Source organism: Purpureocillium lilacinum (assembly GCF_023168085.1).
Source record: "Purpureocillium lilacinum CBS 284.36 DNA, scaffold_2, whole genome shotgun sequence".
In the NCBI taxonomy this organism is placed as follows: Eukaryota; Fungi; Ascomycota; class Sordariomycetes; order Hypocreales; family Ophiocordycipitaceae; genus Purpureocillium; species Purpureocillium lilacinum.
Genome location: NW_027072112.1, coordinates 3,598,813 through 3,620,579, shown reverse-complemented (window position 1 = coordinate 3,620,579; position 21,767 = coordinate 3,598,813). Strand labels below are relative to the sequence as shown.

Sequence of the window (21,767 nt, the reverse complement as noted above, 5' to 3'; positions counted from 1 at the left end):
CGTACGTGCGTACTCGAACGTCGGCCTGCCTGTGTCCCTGCCTGTCTGCCCTGTTTGCCTTGGCGCCGCCGCGTACGTACACCGCTCGGTTCGACGAAAACTAGATGACTGGCGCCGTCGGCTCGAGCTTGACGCTCAATGCGGAGCAAGAGTCGTTCGCCTAGACACACCGTTCCCAGCGGGATAAACCGCGGGTCGCGTCAGATGTCAGATGAGAGGATGAGGGGGATCTTCGGTCCCAAGGTAACTTTGGGACGCGCGCGCCGACACGCCCTGCTCTGGGCCGGGTGAATGGATGGATACGGAGTTTGATGTGACGAAAAAGGCGTCTGTCTGCTGGAGCAACGACGAGTCGTGCATGCGTTAAAACCGGATCCTTCCAATGGGATGGGATGGACTCGCAAGCGGTGGAATTCTGCCACCCGCGGCGCCGCAGGTTTGCGGGCGGTGAATGGCCAGCGGCTGGGCCGTTCGCTCTAGCGGCCTCAGGGGGGCTTGGGTTCGCGGCGCCTTAGCGCCTTGTGCTGCCTGCTGAGGTCATCGACCCAGCGGGCTGCGCCCACTGACGCCAATGGCCCGAACCAGCCATCCGGCCTGCAGGTGCAGCGGGACGGGAGCGTGCGCCTGAGGCAAATGTAGGTACATGAGGGTGCTGTAGCGTGCGCCAAAGTTGGGTGGCATGGCGGTGCCTAGGGCGTACCGTAGCGGTCGGCAGCCCAACTGAATGGGTGGAAAAGGGGCCCCCCGTAGGCCCCCGTAGGCCCGGCGTACGAGTAGAGGGGGCGACCGGCGGCGGGCCTGCGGCGGACCTATAGCGGCCGTCCAAGCCCCCCGGCGAGCGGGTCCGACATCGGGTCCGTGGCGGGCGGGTCCAATGAGCTCTGACGCAACTCACACCTCTCACACCACCTGCGCGAAGATCCCAGCAGGATCCTACCTTTCAGCATACAAGTAGTACCTTGGCTTGTGGTTCTTTCACACGCCCCGGATGCACATTTGCAAGGAACATACGGCGAAACAACGATGACGGACGAGGGAATTACGAGCGGCCGCGCGACGCCGCAGCCTCAGCAGCAGCAGCAGCAGCAGCAGGCTCAAGGTATGTCCTGGCGTGTCCTCGCATGTCCTCGCATGTGATGGCGTGAGACGAAATTCGACAGTGACGTCTCGTCCGTCCGCCTCGCGCCTCGCATTTCTTCATCTCTTGTTCCTCAAGTTTTCCCTCGCCTGCCTCAGCCCCTGCTTGTACTGCTTGAGCTCAATTGCTTCGCCTTCTTTCGCTGTTCACAGCTTGCCTCGCCTGGTACTGACCATACATCTCCCACAAAGCCGCCGACATGACGAAGCGTTCCAAGTCGTACACTGTCGTCATTAAGCTCGGTAAGTCTCATATTGCCTCATTCCCCAGTTTATTCTATGGCATTGGCTGATCGTCGGGCGTAGGCACGAGCTCCATTGTGGACGAAAAAACGCATGAGCCGCTGCTGCCCATTCTGACGCTCATCGTCGACACGGCTTGCAAGCTGCGCAAAGATGGCCACAGGGTCGTCATCGTCTCCTCTGGAGCTATTGGCGTTGGCTTGCGCCGCATGGACGTTGACAAGCGGCCAAAGCATCTGGCACAGCTGCAGGTGAGTGACGTGATGTTTCCGGCCGGTGTTGTTGCGTGACATTTCAGCCTGCTAACTTTAATGCCAGGCTCTGGCCGCAATAGGCCAATGCCGCCTCATCGGCCTCTGGGACAGTCTGTTTGCCCACATGGCACAGCCCGTTGCTCAGATCCTGTTGACCAGGAATGACATTGCCGACGTGAGTAGTCGCCCGGGCAGCGACGTTGAGCCACTTTGGACCATGAGGACTGACATGAGTGAGACACGCAGCGAACCCGCTACCTAAATGCTCAAAATACATTCAACCAGCTCATGGACATGGGTGTCATTCCCATTGTCAACGAAAACGATACCTTGGCCGTTTCTGAAATTAAGTTTGGCGACAACGATACCCTCTCTGCGATCACGGCCGCCATGATCCACGCAGACATGCTTTTCCTCATGACCGACGTCGACTGCCTCTACGACAAGAACCCCCGGACTCACCCCGACGCACGCCCCATTGAGATTGTGGATGACATAAATGCCCTTGAGGCTGATGGTAGGTCCCGGTCCCAACCCCGCAATCGATAACATGCCATGGCACGCTGCTGACAAGCACATGCAGTCTCAAGTGCCGGCTCAGCCCTGGGGACGGGCGGCATGGGCACCAAGATTGTCGCTGCAAGGCTGGGCATGCTGGCCGGTGTCACAACGATAATTACCCGGTCCTCCAATCCGGGCAACATCCTCGGGATCGTCCGCTACCTCACCACCCCCCGAACCCCCAGCAGCAGCACGTCATCCGAGTCTGGTGACCATGCTGCAGACCACATCACGCAGAAGACGGTCTCATTGAACCTGTCGGATGCATCGACGCACTTTGATGAGACCGAGGCTCCTCCCCTGCACACGCGGTTCCTGCCGTCGAGTGATCCCATCCAGGATCGCTACTTCTGGCTCCTGCACACCCCCAACCCGCATGGCACCGTGTACATTGATGCCGGCTGCCACCGGGCCCTGATTGACAAGGCAGGCCTGCTTCCCGTCGGCGTCGTCGACGTCGAGGGCCACTTCGCCCAGTCGGAGGTTGTCCGCCTGGTCGTCGTGGAGAGGCGCGCTTCGTCCCCTGGACCTGATGGAAAGCGCTGGGAGGGCTTCGCCCAGGAGGTTGGCCGCATCATAGTCAACTACGCCGCCGCCGAGATCTCCATGATTATGGGACATAAGAGCTCCCAGATCGAGAGCATTCTCGGCTACGCAGACAGCGAGTACGTCGCCGACCGGTCGCATATTGGCTTCTTCAGGCCAGAGAGCCGACCAGTCACGCCGATCCGGGATTTGAGTTAAGCGATAGCATGGACGTTGGAGTAAAGGCACTATTTCTCTTTTTCCTTTGTCCTCGAGGCCAAGGAGGCAGGATCATTCCCCATTGGAAGAAATGAACCAACTGAACCAACAATTTTCCATTTGATGCCCTGTAAGTTGCCCGTAAAATGATTTTGCCCATCAACGCCGTTGCCATGTCAAGTGCCCGAGTTCTAACGCCAGCAGAATACTCTTTCCGTCAATCTACACAGGCCTCCCAGCTAGGTCGTAGCGAACAGATTGTCTTCGTCACGCAGGTACTCGCCGCAGTCGGCCTGCCTGAATACGGTTATGCCCGTCGGGTCAAGCCGCCGCGCCTCAGCCGAGCTCCGCGCAGTCAGGCCGAAGCCCAGAGGCGTATCATTCATGCTGTAGACCACGACTCCCTGGTGCTCAGGGCAGTCGTCGGACCATCGCCCGACGTGCGCCTTGACGACGTTGCCGCCGTACAGGAACGGCATCTCTCCGTTGGGACGGACCCAGACCTTCCATCGGGCGTGCTCGGCGAGGATCTCGAGGGCGGTGATGTGCAGGCGGAACTTGCCCGTCTTGGTAAACTTGCCTGCAGAGGGCAGAGTTAGCATAGGAGAAAATTGATCAGGGCCCCCGAAAGGGAGACGGTGCAGGGTCATCGCACCAATGCAGGTTCCCAGGGACAGAAGCTTCTCGCGTGCTATCGACGTGGCCAGGTTGGCGATTGACAGGCGAACGTAGTAGACGCGGTCCTTGACGAGGCGAAAGACGAAGCGATCGGCGTTTGGCGAGTCGTCGAGCGGCGCAATGAGGTTCTTGAGCGAGCTGCCCGTGTAGTTGGCGAGCTTGGTGAAGAGCGTCTTGCTCTCCTGTTCTGTGAGGGGGCGCATGTTGGCGGGATCGATCAGCGCCTGTCAGTTCGGTATTGCCTTCTCAAATTCTTCCGATCCGTTGGGTATCGGTCCGGAGAGTGAGGTGGTGCTGAAGCTGGTGAAAAGGCGTCGTTCAAAGTGTTTCGCGAACAGGTCAACCGTGTCGCAAAAAAAAAATCTGGAGCCGACGACGAGCCTATCAGAAGTGGGGTGCCTGGCTCGATAAGATGACGGGCGGTCAAGCCTGGAGCGCTAAAAACCAGCGGGTTGAGACGCTGACCGACAACTGGACGTGCTGCCCAGTGGACTGCAGGCGGGATGGCGGGGTAGCAGGAGGAACCTGGAAGCCCTGGAGGTGTTAGCGCCGGCGCTCGGCGAATTGAAGACCCAGCGCCGCGACCCAATGCCCTGCGTTGGCGTCCACGGCACGAGACACCACCACCTCGTTTTGCAGGAGGCGTCGACGGGTCGTTCCAGCACGCACCAACCCACCAGCCCGCCAACCTTGGAACTTTGCAGCTCCCGTCCCCCTCTGCCCAGTGGAGCACAGCGCCCGTCACTTCAGGCTTCTTCAGGGCACCCGTCTGCCCGTCGTCTCGCACCAAGTCGTGCCCTGCTATTGTCGCTGCCCCTCCAGCACCGCCGGCGGCCATCGGACGTGGGGTCCGGTCACCCACCACCACCCTCGTTGGAGTCACACTGCTTTTCGAGGCCCTTCTCCCCGTCTCCCTCTCCTTCCCCCCACCATCCAGAGGAAGCAAAAAGTGCGGCCTGGGTTTTTGTGACTCACGCCCTCTTCCTCGACAGCTATATTCACGGTGAATGAAGCCAATTCGACTGATCGCGCCCCCCCTCTCCACTCTCAGACTGCAAATCGCACCCCGAACATACCGTCGTGTCCAAACGCTCGGGTCCCGCCGACTGTCGCTCTCGCGAACCCTCAACGCATACCAGGTGCCCAAGCCGCGCAAGCGACAGAACGACACCGTCATGACTTCCACCGCCACGACCCTCAAGGGCCAGCCCCTTGACAAGCCCGTCCTCGATGCCATGCTGCGGCGGCGCATGTTCTACACGCCCTCGTTCGAGATCTACGGCGGCGTCGGTGGCCTCTACGACTATGGCCCCCCGGGCTGCGCTCTCCAGGCCCACATTGTCGACATATGGCGCAAGCACTTCATCCTCGAGGAGGACATGCTCGAGGTCGACTGCACCGTCCTGACCCCGCACGACGTCCTCAAGACCAGCGGCCACGTCGACAAGTTCGCCGACTGGATGTGCAAGGACCCCAAGAACGGCGAGATCATGCGCGCGGACCACTTCGTCGAGGCCATTCTCGAGGCCAGGCTCAACGGCGACAAGGAGGCTCGCGGCCAGAAGGTCGAGGAGAAGGACGACCCCAAGAAGAAGAAGAAGAAGGCCAAGTCGGAGGCTGTCAAGCTCGACGACGCCGTGGTCAAGGAGTACGAGGAGGTTCTGGCCAGGATCGACAACTACGATGGCCCTGAGCTCGGTGAGCTCATCAAGAAGTACGACCTCAAGAACCCGGCCACCGGTCTCCTGCCGTCCGATCCCGTTTCCTTCAACCTCATGTTCCAGACCTCCATTGGTCCCAGCAGCAACCTGCCCGGCTACCTCCGCCCCGAGACTGCGCAGGGCCAGTTCCTCAACTTTGCCAAGCTCCTCGAGTTCAACCAGAGCCAGATGCCCTTCGCGTCTGCCTCGATTGGCAAGTCTTACAGGAACGAGATCTCCCCTCGTGCCGGTCTCCTGCGCGTTCGCGAGTTCCTGATGGCTGAGATCGAGCACTTTGTCGACCCCCAGGGCGGCAAGAAGCACCATCGGTTCCACGAGGTTGAGGACATCGAGCTGGTGCTCCTCGACCGCGACACTCAGCTTTCCGGCAAGACCGAGACCAGGAAAGTTGCCATCGGCCAGGCCGTCAAGGAGGGCCTCGTCGATAACGAGACCCTCGGCTACTTCCTGGCCCGCATCCACCTCTTCCTCGCCAAGATTGGTGTCGACCTGTCCAAGATGCGATTCCGCCAGCACATGCAAAACGAGATGGCCCATTACGCTTGCGACTGCTGGGATGCTGAGCTGTTCACCAGCTCCGGCTGGGTCGAGTGTGTCGGCTGCGCTGACCGCAGCGCCTACGATCTGAGCGTGCACGCCAAGAAGACCGGCGCGCCCCTGGTTGTCCGCGAGCGCCTGGACGAGCCCCTCGTCATTGAGGAGTGGCAGGTCGACATTGAGAAGAAGAAGTTTGGTCCTCAGTTCAAGAAGGACGCCAAGGCTGTCGAGACGGCTCTGCTCTCCACGTCGCAAGAGGAGCGTGAGAAGCTGTCCAAGCAGCTGAGCGAAACCGGCAAGCTCACGATCGACGTCGCCGATGTCAACGGCGGCAAGGTCGAATGCAGCGGCGACTCAGTCAAGATTGAGTTCCGCAAGAGAGTCGAGAACACGAGAGAATTCACGCCCAATGTCATCGAGCCCTCGTTCGGCATCGGTCGGATACTGTACTCCTTGATTGAGCACAACTTCTGGACTCGCGCCAGCGATGGTGGCGATGAGGCCCGCGGTGTAAGACTCCCCCACCCGTTCTTGGTTCGACATCTAGCTGTGTGACGAATTTGCTGACAATGAGACGCAGGTGCTCTCCTTCCCCCCCACCGTCGCCCCTACCAAGGTGCTCATCGTGCCGCTGTCGTCGAACGCCCAGTTCAGGCCGCACATCAAGAAGATCTCGCAGAGGCTGCGAAGCCTTCACGTCTCGAGCCGCGTGGACGACTCTTCGGCCAGCATTGGCAAGCGGTACAGCCGCAACGACGAGCTCGGCACGCCGCTTGGCGTCACGGTCGACTTCCAGACCCTCCAGGACGGCACGGTTACTCTGCGAGACCGCGACTCCACGACGCAGGTTCGCGCCGACGAGGAGACCATCGTCAATGCCATCAAGTCCCTTGTTGACGGCACCAAGAGCTGGGAGAACATTACGGCGGAGCTGCCCAAATTCGAGACGCAGGAGGTTGACATTGCGACTCGCTAAAAGTCAGGATAGAGCGTGTTGGGAGACATACAGTGGGAAAGAAGGCCGATGTTGGCATGGGCGAGTTAGAAGTAATTAGATAGAGAAGACCTATTTTACACAGCGATCATCTTTTCTTGAGACTACTACGTGAATGGCGACGACTCAGCACCGTAATCGTGGCTCTTGGCCAAGTCGCCGACCAGCCTAGACAGGTGGCAGCAAAGCAGCGAGGATGGAAACGAAATTGGTTTTTGCCTCGACCTCAAACACATGAGGTTGTTGGCGGGAGCTCCGCACCCATGTCGTCGGGACCGATCCGAGTGGAATAGGTGCCCGTACAGCAACAGGTCGAAGGGGGGCGAGGGCGTGGAGACGGGGGATCTGCAACGGGTGCGGACCCGTCGAGCACTCGACCATTCAACGTGACTTCGGGGCCAGTTTGATGAGCATGAAGCAAGCATTGGCATCCTCATGTCGGCCGGTGCGGGCGGGTCCGGTCACCGAGCAAGCATTCGATGGCGAGCATGAGTGGCTATAATGCACTTTGTACGGCATTCGAGTCTCGGAGAGCTGACCGCCCTGGCAGGTGGCATTGGCTCGCTCCCTGGTTCTGAACAGATGCCATGCTGGCATGACCCCATCAGCCAGCCCAGCCTTGTTGTGCGAGGCAAGCTGCAGATCCGCCGTGGCAGCCAGGGTTGGTCTCGGTCAACGCGTGGGCATCCGGGTGTGCGCGCCGGGATGGCCGCCAACGGTGCAGGTCACCACCGCCTCACAGGCTCACACGTTCGCTCTTGGCCATGACTGGCAGGCAGGCATCGAATCGCGAGCGGGGAGCTCTGAAACGCTGCAAGTTCAGGGCTGTTGGGCCGAGATGCCGTCCCTCTCCGCAGTCGGCTTCTGCTGCCTACGTTCCAAGTATGGACCACGATACAGAGTACGGAGTACGGCCTACATAATGTGCGGTTCGGCGTGCTCCTTGGGTAGCCACGCTATGAATGGCATCACATCGCGGGCGGGTGGGCCTGCGGACGGGGCTCACGATGATCAGCGAGGCGAGCCTCATCGGGGTGGCTGCAGAACGCGTTTCGGCTGTCGCCCCTGGCGCAATGCAACGCTGGGCTGGCAGCAGCACGGAAACGGCTGCGCGTCGCCTTCTCGAACGTGCATGCGTGCTTCCGCGCAAAACGCGACCGGTGGGGGGGAGACTTGGGGGGGCCTTCGTGGGGAGGTGCTCGTTTCAAGGAGGCCCGGCGGAGGCTCAAGCAGCGTCATTGTGCGTCTTGGCTTGAGGGCGGGCCACGGTTGGCCGTGTCGCCGACTCGCCGGTTCGTGGGAGCGGCTGATGAGATTTTTTGGAAGGGGCTCGAGGGGGGCATGTAGGTAAGACGGGGGGGTGATGCCTTTCACGTCCATCCGATTCGCGGCTCTGTGTGCCTGTCGAGCCACTGGGGCGAAGTTTTGTCATGGCGGCTGCAACCAGTCCGTTGGGTCTCGGTGCGGCGTTGAGCAGCAACCTGGAAGGCACATCCATTGCCTGGGAGCAGCACATGCGCTGGCGGTGGGCGCACGGCAAGGGAAGGGCCCGTCCGTCTGGCGACTTGCAGAGGCTTGCCGCCACGCCACGGGACACGGCCGAGGACGATTGGCGATGGAGGGTCGAAATAGGGGAGAGGCGTTGGGCGCCTCTGAACTCAATGAAGCAAATGCGGGTGCAGTGCCTGGATTGGACGCCTGCCCTGCTGCCCCCCCCCCCCCCCCCCCCCCCCCCCCCCGGCGTGTTAAGTAACTTCAGGGGCTGCACGTCGCCCAAACGCGACCCGGGTCAATTTGCTGTGCAGTCGCCCATTTGATGGCGCTCTTTCGGGGGGCCCCCCCTCCTGCTCCCTTGCCGAGGAGGGGCCGCCACCCCGGTTCGCCAGCAGCGGGCGCGGCGGGTGCTGCCTCTTCCCTGACACCAAGCGTCCCCACCTGGGGCTAGTAGCACGTAGCACGTAGCAGCAGCAGCATCTGGTGCGCCTCCATGCGCTGTACTAAAACAGGGCAAGGCAGGCCAGCGGCTGAGGTGGACAATCGGGGCTGCTGGACGAGCTGGGAGGCTCAACGGTGGATAAGGTAGAAGCCCGGGCGCGATGGTCCCGTTGCATCACAAAGGCCGCCGCCGCCGCAGGAGCGCTCCCGTCCTCATGCTCACCGTCCAGTGTCCACTGACCGTCGAGCGCTGCCGCCACCTGGGCACCCACTAAGATAATAGGTCCTCCACCTGAGAGCCCCGGCAGGGTACCTACCTTACCGTCGTCGCTGTGCTCTCCTGACCTGGGGACGCCGTAACTTACCTAGACTTGCTGGGCCTCCTGGGATGCTCGACTGGGGGGTGGCGGGCGGTCCGGCCAGAGCCTGTTGCTCCATCCATTCCATTCCCCCCTCCCCCCCAATCCACCCATCTGTGAGCCTCCCGGTCCCGGGTTGGCACTCGGCGCATCTGGCTGGCTGGCAGGCTGGTCTGGCACCCGCCACAACGCAGCTCCCACCACCACTCCCACCACCACCACCACCGGGCACTACCACTACCACCACACCACACCATTCAACCCTTCTCGTCGCCCGACCTCCTCTCTTCCCCGTTCCCACAACCTCCCCGTCTCGACTTCGACGGCCGACGACCACGACGACGCCCACGACACCGACGACCGCACCGCATCACCTCTGCCGGCGCATCTGACCCTTCGCGAACCCAGCATCTCGCTCGGCCGCGCCCATTGAGACGGAGAAAGCGCTCCTTTAATACGTCCTCACCGCTTGCGGCCCCGCCTCCCCCCGTTCCCCTTTTCAGGCGGCCCTGGGACTTTGTTAGGCCGCCGCCCCTACAGACGATCTCGCTCGAAACGTCTCGGCGTCCACCTACCGGCGACGGCCTCGCGCGGTTCCTCGCCGTTTGAAGTCGCGCCCGCTGGCATCCGCCTTTCCGTTGCGGAGTTTGTGTGGCTCGTCCCGCGCCTTCAACGACCTTTCGTTCGCCGCGGTCGCTCCCCGCAAAGGCCCGCAGGCCAGCCTGCCTCCTCTCCTCCGACGTCTGCGCAACCTTGAATGTCACTCCACCAGAGCCGACCAGTTGGCACCGCCCGAGTACATCATACTGCTCGCGCGTTTCTCGCCGTTTGATCCAAAATGGCGCAAAACAGGTAAGCCTCTTGATTACGATTCTCCATCATGTTGGAACTCCGAACGGGCTTGCGACAGGCCCTGGTCTGGGCGGCCTTATCGCCAAACGCCCGGGATAGCACGCTGCCCCCAATCGCTATTCCATCACTGTTCCTTCACTCTGTCACAGCACCCTGCCCGCGTCTGGCTCTGGCATCTCCTGGCAGTCGCTGGAGACGTGATCTGCGTCGCAGGTTGTCGGATCTGGCGGGGCCTTCCCATGATTCAGAACGGCCGGGCTTGGGTCGGCCCTCGGAGCCCCGACTCGCCTTCGAAACAGGAATGCTGGCGACCAGAACGCTGACCGAGCTGCAGTATTTATTCGTCCGGGCAGTTTATGAACCCTGGCCCGGCGCCCCGACCACCCGGCGACAATAGACCACGACTGAACCTGACCCCGAGTACAAACCTCCCCGGGAGCATGGCCAACATGGCCATCTCCCCAGTTCGTAGCACCGCCACCTCGACCTACTCGGGCTCGACCATCTCACTGCCGATCGCCCGCCAGCAATCCAATAACATGGATGGCATGGGCGGGGTGGCCGTCAAGAAGGAAGGCTGGGCGTCGGTCAAGGAGAGCAAAAACTTCATCCAGCCGTGGAAGCAAAAGTACCTGATTCTTCGCAAAGAATCGCTTGATTTCCACAAGACCGAGGGCGGCAAGGTTGCCTACACTCTATACCTCAAGGACGTCGTCAACGTGGGCAGAGTCGAGCAAGCAGGCACCATTTTCGAGATCAAGAGGAAGGCTGACGGCGCCTCGACCAGCCCTGGCGACGACGACGGCCAGACCAGGACGTTGCAGATCAAGGTCAAAAGCGACGACGACTTGTACGAGTGGATCGACTTCATCTACGGCGCGTGTCCCGGCATGGGTGGCGTCAGCAACCCGACCAACTTCTCCCATGCCGTCCACGTCGGCTTCGATCCCTCAAGCGGAGAGTTCATCGGCCTCCCTCCGGAGTGGTCGAAGCTCCTCAACTCGTCGGCCATTACCAAGGAAGACTATGAGCGCAACCCTCAGGCCGTCTTCGAAGTCCTTGACTTTTACACAGACCTCGCCAAGAGAGCCGAAAACCCGAATCAGTATTCGAGCCTCACCCCCACGCCTCCTGCCACGTCACAGAACAAGCAGCTGGGCTACGCAGCCGGCAGCTCCATTGCACCCCCTCGTCCGGCGCCGCCCACGCCCGCCCAGCGCGGTCCGGGCTACTCGACGACTCCGCCTGGCTCGAGCGGCGCTTCCCAGAGGCGGCCGACCGTTGGAGAACACCAGCAGCAACGGCAGCAGATGCAAGCCATGTCACCCAACTACGTACCTCAAGATGCCGCTAGGGACGAGCAGCGGAGGAAGCAGATGGAGGCACAGAGGCAACGGGAGGAGCAGGATCGGCGCGAGCTGGAAGAGTACAACGCCTCGCTGCCCAAGACCAGGGTACCCCTCGCTCAGCAGGAGATTGGTGGTGGCTTCGGTGGTGGCGGCTCGCTGCCACAGTCCAACAGTGCCGAGAGGTTCAACCCCACGAGGGCAGCTCCCCCGGCGCCCAAGCCAAATGGTGCCCAGTCCAACGGTCTGCGAGCTCAAAGGCCCGCTCCTCCGGCTCCTGGGTCCGGATCTCCGAGCCGGCTACCGCAGAGCTCTCGCGATCCGTCTAACCAAGCTCAACGGACACCCCGAGCGGACAACTCGCCGGGTCCCAACGCCAGGTACCAGAATGGAAACCAGGCATCTCAGCAGAGGCAGCCCCAGCCGCAGGGCCAGGGCTCTCGTCTCCCGGCTCCCGTCAAGCCTCTCAACGTGGCGCCGAAGGCGGGCCAGACACAGCCGTCGGACGGTGTCAAGGCCGCGGAAGCGGCCCTCACCGCGAAGCCGGCGCCCTCGGAGCGCAAGCAGGACGTGCGCATGTCCACCATGTCCGAGAACGAGGTGATGGCAAAGCTTAAGGAGGCCGTGTCCAAAGACGACCCCAATATGTCATACTCGAAGCAGAAGAAGATTGGCCAGGGAGCCTCCGGGTCCGTGTACGTTGCGAAAATCAAGGACACGGCCCAAGGCATCGCCCGGGAGATCTTGCGCCAGCAGGGCAGCCGTGCTCAGGTTGCCATCAAACAGATGGACCTCGCTCATCAGCCGAGGAAGGAACTAATCGTCAACGAAATCATGGTCATGAAAGACAGCAGGCATCGAAACATTGTCAACTTCCTCGACGCCTTCTTGCGTAATAATAATGCAGAGCTCTGGGTCGTCATGGAGTACATGGAGGGCGGCGCCCTAACGGATGTGATTGACAACAATCCATCCATCTCGGAGGAGCAGATTTCTACCATCTGCCACGAGGTAAGGATCAACCATCTCATCATGAAAATCCAGCGCTGACGAGTGTTCCCTGCAGACGTGCCGAGGGTTGCAACACCTGCACTCGCAGAGCATCATCCATCGCGATATCAAGAGTGACAACGTCCTCTTGGACGCGCGCGGTAACGTCAAGATTAGTACGTGCCTTCCACAACTACAGCGATGGTGAATCTGATGCTAACAAATGACAGCCGATTTCGGATTCTGCGCCAAGCTCACGGAGACCAAGTCGAAGCGAGCCACCATGGTGGGCACTCCTTACTGGATGGCACCCGAGGTGGTGAAGCAGAAGGAATACGGGCCCAAGGTCGACATCTGGTCTCTCGGCATCATGGCCATTGAGATGATCGAGTCGGAGCCACCGTACCTGAACGAGGAGCCGCTCAAGGCCCTGTACCTGATTGCTACGAACGGCACGCCGAGGCTGAAGAAGCCTGAGAAGTTGAGCAAGGAGCTGAAAGCCTTCCTCTCGGTCTGCCTGTGCGTCGACGTCAAGAGTCGAGCCTCGTCGGACGAGCTGCTGGCGCACGACTTCCTCAAGCACGGCTGCCCGCTCGGCAGCCTGGCGGAGCTGCTGGCCTTCAAGAAGCACGCGAAGTAAACAAGCTCGTGGGGCCTCGGCCCCTGTACCCGCGATTGCCGAATACGGAGAGGCGTGGTTCGGCAGGCAAAGACGAAGGATGTCCATGCTGTGCACATGGACGACGACAGATCGGCGTTTTAGGTTTGGGGGTATTTCCGCGTCCATGATGCAAGCGTCTGAGTAGCAAACGTCATGTTGCGCATCTGTGAGGAGTTGCTGGGTCGCAACGCCGTTGCATTAGGGGCTGCCGCCGCCTGGTAGCCCTGTCTGCGCCGGCAGACGCATCCGCCCCTTGGGTCGCCACGACCAGGGCCCAGTTACGCGCCAGTCCTGCATTGAGTAGCAGAGGAGGGAGACGCGCGTTTGGAACCGGCGCCTCAGGGTTAATTGGTTCTCCTTCGCAGATATACAGGGCTTGATAGACCACCAATAGCACCATGAATGCCACTGGAAAGTAGGCCGACGGGGCGGCGCGTGAGGATATAGGCTGGCCTCAGGCATGTCCGTACATGCTCATAGCACTCCGTCAGACTCGTACATGCCTGACGTGCGCATGTGCGGTACTGCACAAGTATCGTTTCCCAAGATGTAGATGCTGATGAGACGCGGCATCCAAGGGCTGGAGCGTCGGTCGCGTTTCAGGATTACGCTTTTGGCAGGCTGGCGACGGCGGGGAGAGGCTCCGTGATTGGCGAGATCGGCCGCTAGCCAGGAGAGCGCACGTTTGGGGACGACGGGAACGGGCAAGATGGGAGGACGCTGGTTTGACGTGCGTGCATATGTGCGTGCGTGCGGCAGCCGCCAGGGGAGGGGGGCAGGGGGGGCCGAACATCCATCCATCTGTCCATCCATTAATATCCAGGACAAGGGCAGGAGGAAGGGCATGGATGTGGGATGGCGGATGTGGGATTGGGATGTGGGATTGGGGACGAGCCATGGGCCATTGGGGGGGGCCGTTGACGACGCGAGGGCGAGTACAAGCGACGGAGGTGGAAAGTGGGCGAGTGATTATGATTGCAGGGCGGGGACGGCGTCCGTGAGGTTGATGAATGGCGGGCCCCACGAACGGGCATTTAGTATTATGTCGTATGTATCTGACATGGCGCGCCCAGTCCTGGCTCCTTCTCTCTCATTCTGTCTCTCGTACGACGATGGATTCGGCCGCGCGTTCGGCCCTGAGAGGCCTTTGGCGGAGATGGGGGAGGGGGAGGGATGAAGGCCTCAAAAGCAAACGTTGCGGCCAGGGGGGGTTTGGTGGGACCGGACGAGAAAGGGGTGGGCTACACCTCCCGCTTCTTCCAGCGCCGACAATTGTTTCTCCAGCTCTGGGTGGGCGAGTGCATTTATAGCTGACACGGGGTTTCGAGACGGAGAGGTTACGAATTGGGTCGGTGTCCTCCTGCCCAAGGGTTTTACCTGCTATGTATAGATAGGATATTATGTAGTAGGCATGGCAATGACAATGGCAATGGCAATGGCGTCTGGCTGGCGGTTCCAGTTTCGAGATGCCACGATTAGCAGCCTGTGGAGACTTGGGCGTTCGACGTGGGCGGTTACAGCAAGAAAGCTGGGCAGCCAGTGATGTGGTGAGCATCCGTGGTCCTCCTTTGGGGGTTGACAGGCTCCAATGTTATGGAAGAGAGAGATGTCCTCCGCGCTCTCTCTGCCCTGCTTCTCCTGAATGGCCTGGAGGGGGCGGCGTGGGGGGGAGTCGTCTCCTTGCAGCCGCCGTCGTCGGCAAGGGCCTAGGTCGTCGTCGCTCTTCTGCATGTCTGTGTGAGTGCGGTTCGCACCGCCGGCGTCCGGCACTGGAAGGGGGCATGGGGGAGCGCACTGGCCAGCGGTGATCCGAGAGCCGCTCACGGCATCCATCCCATGCTCGTTCCTCAACCCGTCCATCCCCATCCGCCAATCAAGGACATGTCGGCAAAGGGAGGGAATGAAGGTTCCTTGGGGAGCTCACCACGGCGATTTGGAGACTCAATTGGCCTAGCCGTTCCAGGGACAGATGGAGGGATCGTTGGCATTATTAAGAGCGGTTCGGTCAGGATGCTGGACCCGTGGGGAAAGGGCCGCATCGTGTAAGACGGCGACGACCTTGTGTGCCGTATTACCGCCCTTCCCTCCCTTCCACTTGCACGTCTTGTGCTCTTCCGCCGCCTGGATAAAGTTGCCCATTGTGCCGAGGCAACAGACGCAACCGCCAAGCCAGCCGGCCGGCGAGGCAGCTTCGGGGCGAGCTGGCGTGACCGAGTTGACATGATGCGCGAGGCGGCCTTCGGTGGCGGCGGCTTCGGTGTGTGCGCCTCCGTTGGCGTTGTGCAAAGTGCAAGGCGAGGCAAGGCAAGGCAAGGCAAGGCAAGGCAGTGCAAAGCTGTGTGGTCTTTCCTGTGCGCCTCGCGGGTTGAGCATTCAAGCCGCAAAGGCAATGAGAGCTGTCGGCTGCGTCAGTGCAGTACTGCACACTGCATCGAGGTCACGTTGGAGCCGGATGGATGCGCGTTCGGGCCAAGCGAGCGCGCATTGACGGCGGTGCAGGCTGGAGGAGGAGGAGGTGAGGATCGAAGCAGCTATGCGGTGACCACCTGGTGAGCCCATGCCTCACCGCTGATCGCCCGCCCAGAGCAGAGGGGAGGTCCATGCTTCCATCAGCTCGATGAGCGAGTTCTGTGCGGTAAAGGTGCGGTAAGCCAAGAAGGTCGGATGGTTTCCATGGGATCCATGAGTGACAGCGGGTGCGTGCTGCGGTCAGTGAGCCCTGGAGTTGGGGGGAGGGATGGAGTGGAGGGCGGGGGGCCCGCGTGCGCCGGGCCATCTGAGCCCAACTTAGGCGACGTGGTGAGCTGGTGTAGCTCTGGTCTTCCCCGCGGTGTTCCTCGACACGCCTTCTTCAACTGGGCTGGGGCCGTTCCTCAACGTCGAGTAGAGTTAGTAACGTTTCGTCGCTACATCCTTGAACTCAGTTCCTAACGAGGGCCGTTGGCAATTGGCCTGGCGCGGCTGCGGCTGCAGTCGCATTGTAGCGACGACAGCAGCTGTGATACAGGTACCGCCCACGGAGCAATAAGGTTAGCCTGTTCCGTCAACGTGGTCCCCCCTGAGGAAGTCTCCCCATACGGCCTATTGTACTGAGGTGTGCCGGCCCAGCCACCGCGGCGCCAGAGCCCCCGGGCGCCTCGCCCCCAGACCTCGCACCCGACCTCGCCTCCACCGGGCACCTAGGTCAGCACCCATCCGCCGGCCGCAGCGCCTACCTCAATCCCATCGTACCTACACGTTACAGGCGTCCGGTACCTAGACGCTGGAGCTGGCAGTTTTGTGGAGCCGCCGAGTGACCTGGGCAGAGCGAGCCGGGAGCTCCACCCCTCGCCCATCCGACCACCCATGCGCCGCCGCCAACCTCCAGCCAGCGACCTCTTTCGCTGTTGACACTCGTCTCCTGGCATCTCTATCCGCCCATCCATCCATCCGTTCCATCCAATCCACCCACATCCTTCTCCAGGGCTCTCCTCCCAAATCTCCTCTACCTCTCCCACCACCACCACCACCACCACCACCACCACCGCCCCTCGCCATCTCTACCTCCTCTCCCGCCGACAATTCACCCCCCCTTCCAATGAGGCCTGTATATTGATCCGTCGGTGCTTCGTTTCTGCCTCATCTCTTTTCCCCGTCGCCCTCCTGCTTGCTGCCTCCCGTTGCCGCCGGTGGTGCTCCAAAAAGAGAACCCCCAGCCAGGGCAGCAGCACACGCTCCCACGCCCCTCGCGTGCGTGCATTCATTCTACGCAACATCGACGACGGCAACGACTTTCGACGACGACGACCGACCACGATCGAGACGACAGGGCACGACGGCTTTCTTGCACCTCGGCTTGTCGCAGTATCCTCTTGTAATACTGGTTACTGGAACCACCTGTCGTTTATTCTCCTCGACTCTTCGCGCGACCTGGCCCCCCCGGGCTGCCGCATAACCTGCTACGTCAGCAGCTTCAACCAGTCTCCGAGACTCGACCTTTTTTTTGCTGCTTTTTCATGGCGGCTTCCTCAACCACCTGACTGCCACACCAGCCGCAGACGCCAGTCGTTGCTCCGCCCCTGCAATCGGCCGCTCCAGCTCCTACGAAATTATATTCTTGTACTTCGTACCTCAACAGTCCCTTCGTCAACTCTCTAGGCCCACTGTGCCATGCGGCCGGACAGGTAATCGATAATGTCAATGTCCAGATCTGATCAGATGGCCCCCGGGTACTCGCACCACCCGCCCGCCGCGTCCCAGGGCCACCGTTCGCACTCTCCGTCCGCCAACAACGCATCCGTGCCCGAGGGCGCGGTGCCGCCAGCCAGGTCTCCCTTTGGCCTCGCTCACAACGGCATCATGGCCGGCAACTCGCGGTCCGGGGCCGGCTCTCCGTCGCATGACATGGCCGGCTCCGGAAGGCTTTTTTCCAAACGGTCAGCCGCCTACAAACCTTGTCTCTGTTGCCCCGGTACTACAAGCTAGGGCGATGACTACCAAGTCAAACGTTGCTGACCATCTCTTGTTTTGATACAGAGCCAGGGAAATTCAAGCTCAGGAAGGCATCCCAGGTCTTCCTTTGAACCCTTGGGGTGGCCCGCCGACAAGCGGTAACTCGACCCCTCTCCGTGAGAACATCCCCGAGTCTCCAACCGACGGCTTTCCCGACTTCGGCCAGCTCCCCACGCCCGACACCCTTCCTCAGACGCGCCGAGCCCGAGCTGGCACAGTTCCGTCCAGATTCCCCCCTGGCTTGGGAACCGCCAACCCTCTGCTGAACATTCCGGGTTTCGCAGCAAAGTCTGCACGAGCCACGCCGTCGCAGAGCCCCTTCAAGTCACCCTCGCCCAACCTCGACCACCCCGACAACACTCAAGGTGGCGGCTCGGCCCTGCTCTCCCGCCTGCGAGCGGGATCTATGCCGCAGCGCAGCCCCTTCTCTGCAGTCCCCGGCACCAGCTCCCCCTTCGGCCCCTCCATCTTCAGTAGCAGCTGGAATCCGGCCGCCGTCGGCCGTGAACGGGGTTCCACTCTTGCAAGCATCGCCAGTGTCGGTTCCAACGGCCCGAGCTCGCCGTCCCACTCCCAATTCTCCAAGGAGGGCGGTGGTGAATCAGACGTGCACATGCGCACCCTCGACTATCTTGGCCTGGCGGAGACGCCGCAGCCTCCGCGCGCTCAGCTGGCCACCCCCTACATGGCCAACAATTGGCAGCAAGCGAGCCGATTCCGTTCCTATTCGGTTAACAACAAGGACAAGTACGACAAGTATGCCGGCGACGATGATGAGGAGGCGTACGAGGTCGATGGTATGGCCATCGACCCCCGATATGCCGCACTGATCCAGCAGGAGCTGGCTGCGACAAATGCCGCCATCCATAACCACAACCTCGCTGTGCAAGCTTTCGCAAATCAGGCTTCGGCCAATCGACCCCGCGCTCGCACCACTGGTGTCCTGGACGCTCCCGCGGACCACCTGCGAGTGTACATGGGCGCCAACGCAGCCGCCCCAAGTGCGCTGGGGACGGCTGAGATCCGTATGCCTGAGGAAAAGGAGTACGACGACCTGCCCCAGGCGATTGCTAACATGAGCTTGGGGAGGTCGAACAGCCGCAACAATGGCCTGCTGAGCGCCGACGAGCAGGGCCTCGAGGGTCCCACCAGCGCTCTTTGGCTCGGCGGTGTGCCGACCTCGACCACCACGACGACTCTGGTGGAGATGTTCAAGGTCCATGGCCCAATCTCGTCTGCTCGAGTCTTGACGCACAAGAGCTGTGGCTTTGTCAACTTCGAGAGAGTAGACAGCGCCATATCCGCCAAGGCAAGCATGAATGGTAAGGAGATCTTCCCTGGGTCCGGGCCCATCCGGGTCAACTTTGCGAAGCCACCGTCAGCATCCAATACGCCCGGACATGACGGCGCCTACCCGTCCCCGAGTCCCGACCCGCATTCCAGGGGTCAGGAGTCGACCCAGGCGGCTACCAGCTCCAACGCAGAGGCCGCGCGTAGTCTGGGAGCGAGCACTCCAACCGTTCCCCCTCTCCGCGACATGACGGCCGATATTGTCGACATCGTCGGGCAGTTCGGAGCATCCGAGGACGACAAGGCACACATTGCAGGCAACGTCCAGGCAGCCATTCAGTACGATGCATACGCCGAGGAGATACCTCCGATCCGCGAACCAACTCACACCAGGGTTCACGACGCGCCCAAGCTGAGGGACATTCGCAAGCGCATCGACAACCAGCTCATGTCCCAAGCCGACATCGAGAACGTCGCCATGGAGATGCTGCCGGAGATCGCGGAGCTCTCTTCGGACTACCTGGGCAACACCGTGGTGCAGAAGCTCTTTGAGAATTGCAGCGACCCTGTGCGGGATGCCATGCTTGCAGAAGTCGCTCCTCACATCGCCGAGATTGGCATCCACAAGAACGGCACGTGGGCAGCCCAGAAGATCATCGACGTGTGCAAAACGCCCGAGCAGATGTCCACCATCGTCCAGCATCTCCGCCCATACACTGTGCCCTTGTTCCTCGACCAGTTCGGCAACTACGTCCTGCAATGCTGCCTCAAGTTTGGCCCGCCGTACAGCGAGTTCGTCTTCGAGGCAATGCTAAGCAGAATGTGGGAGATATCTCAGGGTCGATTTGGCGCCCGCGCCATGCGGGCGTGTCTGGAGAGCCACCACGCCACCAAGAGTCAGCAGCGCATGCTCGCGGCCGCCATTGCGTTGCACAGCGTCCAGCTCGCGACCAACGCCAATGGCGCCCTCCTGCTCACCTGGTTTCTCGACACCTGCACCTTCCCCCAGCGACGGACTGTCCTTTCGCCGCGGCTTGTGCCGTACCTGGTCCACTTGTGCACGCACAAGGTCGCGTATCTTACGGTGCTAAAGGTCATCAACCAGAAAGCTGAGCCTGATGCTCGTGACACGATCCTCAAGGCTCTGTTCTTTGCGCCCAATGATCAAGTCCTCGAGGCAATCCTGAGCGACCACCAATGCGGTGCCACCCTGATCTTCAAGGTGCTGACGACGCCGTTCTTCGACGAAAGTATCCGGCCGCAAGTCGTGGAGAATGTGAAGAACGTGCTCGTCAAGATCAAGGCCCAGCCCAACCAGGGCTATAAGCGAGTGATGGACGAAGTCGGCTTGTCCACCCGACCCTCTGGTCCGAGTCGCGAGTCGAGCTCGCATACAGAGCCACGCCAGCGGCCGACCTCGCGGCAAAACAATACCAACGGCCATCACCCTCAGCAAGCCCACGCCAATAAGTCCTTCTACAACCCGAGCCATCCTCCATCCAACCCTCCAGGCTTTGAGGGTGGCTATGGCTTGCAAAGGAATGACAGCGCCGAGGCCGGCATGCCTGGGTTCCCGGCGTACAGTCAGGGCATGATGTACAATGCGCCCACGGGGCCAGTGCCACCTGCGGTCAACCTCCAGCAGATGCAGTACCAGCAGAACCTCATGGCGAGACAGACGCCGCAACTGAACTACAGCTTTCCGCCCATGCAGCCAGGTTACGGAGGGTATGCTACCCCTGGCCCGGCCGTGGACCAGTTCCGCCAGCCTGCAATGGCGAACGGCAGCCCGATCCAGCCTTCGACTTCGCAAGTCCCGCAGATGCCTGCCAACCAGGCCGCCTACGGGCCCCCTGGCTTTAGTGTACCCATGGGCGGCGGCAACTATCCGTACGCGAACATGCCCGGCATGCAGAACATGGCATATATGCAGCATGAGCAGGGAAACGGTCGACGCGGCCGTGTATGTCTATCTCGCCCCGCTATTTTTCCTGCCTTGCAGCTTGGCTAACTTGGTCCAGAGGTGATTTCTACAACATAACGCCGCGATGACAACCGACGGCTTTGTGAGGCATGGTCCTAGACGCCGTCGGTGGCGCCCTTTGTTGGTTCTGGTCGACAAGCGGCCTTTGCGATAGTTGTGCTCGGAGTTGGGAATGGAAAGGAACGTTGAAAAAATACTTCGGTAGACGCTCGCCACTCGAGGGGGGCCGATGCCAGAGACGCGATTCGATATAGAGAGGCGAAGGTCACCAAGACATTCAGCATCAGCATGTTGGCCACATTTCGGTCCTGGCTTTCGGGGGTCTGGTCTCAAGCACCTGCCTGCTTCTTGTCTGCTGTCGGGCGTGTGGATGGTGCGGGCCGGTCTCGCCCATGCATGCCGCCGCGTGGCTCCGGCAGGGGGCGCCTTTTGCATGTCTTATTACTTGTCTCCTGCTTCGATTCTCTCGCTTCGATTACTCATGATGAACGTCATGTCATATATTTTTGAATTGAACCTGGTTCAACCAAAGTCGTGGGGTGTGAGAACAAGTCAGGCACTATAGGGCTTGCGGGCGCCATGCACCGGGGTACCCAGCCGAGCAGCAGCGTGGCCGCGTCGTGTTACGTGATCCGAAGCTCCAAATCTTCTGCGGGCCCTGTGAAGTGTACGTGCCTTGTCTTCGTTGGATAGTTGGTGTTTTGAAGGGGTTCTTTCATGTCGTTTGTTGCAAGGGCGGCGGTGGGCGGTAGGTAGGTAAATAAGACTTGGAATGAAAAAAAGGCCGGGGGTAAAATGTATGTATCAATGGAGTGATAGATAGCAAGCGCCATAGGTTTACGGTTTACGTACGACGCAAGCGACGCGTCGGCAAGACACGCAAGGTTGGTTACCTTGCCGGCGTTGAATGGGAGGCCCTTCTCGACCAGTTAGTTGGTTCAGTGGATCGAAAGAAGCAAACGCCAAGGCAAGGTTCTGCTGCTGCTGTGT

General features: G+C 60.9%; 5 protein-coding genes across 5 annotated transcripts; 4 read left to right on the top strand and 1 right to left on the bottom strand.

Moving 5' to 3' along the window:
• Positions 1-1,023: 1,023 nt before the first annotated feature.
• Positions 1,024-2,939, top strand: PLICBS_002854 (uncharacterized protein; the record flags this gene model as incomplete). Its single annotated transcript, XM_018322565.2, has 6 exons — positions 1,024-1,099; positions 1,330-1,380; positions 1,444-1,631; positions 1,699-1,809; positions 1,881-2,151; positions 2,218-2,939. The coding sequence occupies 6 exons, from the start codon at positions 1,024-1,026 to the stop codon at positions 2,937-2,939; spliced, it is 1,419 nt and encodes a 472-aa protein (XP_018177795.1).
• Positions 2,940-3,178: 239 nt separating this feature from the next.
• PLICBS_002853 (ribosome biosynthesis protein nip7) lies at positions 3,179-3,820 on the bottom strand (the record flags this gene model as incomplete). The annotated part of the gene is made up of 2 exons (XM_018322564.1): positions 3,179-3,519; positions 3,595-3,820. 2 exons carry the CDS (start codon positions 3,818-3,820, stop codon positions 3,179-3,181), a joined length of 567 nt encoding a protein of 188 aa, XP_018177794.1.
• Positions 3,821-4,624: 804 nt separating this feature from the next.
• On the top strand, positions 4,625-6,851 carry PLICBS_002852 (glycine--tRNA ligase 1, mitochondrial; the record flags this gene model as incomplete). The annotated part of the gene is made up of 2 exons (XM_018322563.2): positions 4,625-6,385; positions 6,456-6,851. 2 exons carry the CDS (start codon positions 4,625-4,627, stop codon positions 6,849-6,851), a joined length of 2,157 nt encoding a protein of 718 aa, XP_018177793.2.
• Positions 6,852-10,464: 3,613 nt separating this feature from the next.
• Positions 10,465-12,991, top strand: PLICBS_002851 (protein kinase; the record flags this gene model as incomplete). Its single annotated transcript, XM_018322562.1, has 3 exons — positions 10,465-12,372; positions 12,428-12,527; positions 12,582-12,991. 3 exons carry the CDS (start codon positions 10,465-10,467, stop codon positions 12,989-12,991), a joined length of 2,418 nt encoding a protein of 805 aa, XP_018177792.1.
• A 4,218-nt stretch (positions 12,992-17,209) lies between these two features.
• Positions 17,210-20,804, top strand: PLICBS_002850 (uncharacterized protein; the record flags this gene model as incomplete). The annotated part of the gene is made up of 2 exons (XM_018322561.2): positions 17,210-17,427; positions 17,528-20,804. The coding sequence occupies 2 exons, from the start codon at positions 17,210-17,212 to the stop codon at positions 20,802-20,804; spliced, it is 3,495 nt and encodes a 1,164-aa protein (XP_018177791.2).
• Between the last annotated feature and the right edge of the window lie 963 nt (positions 20,805-21,767).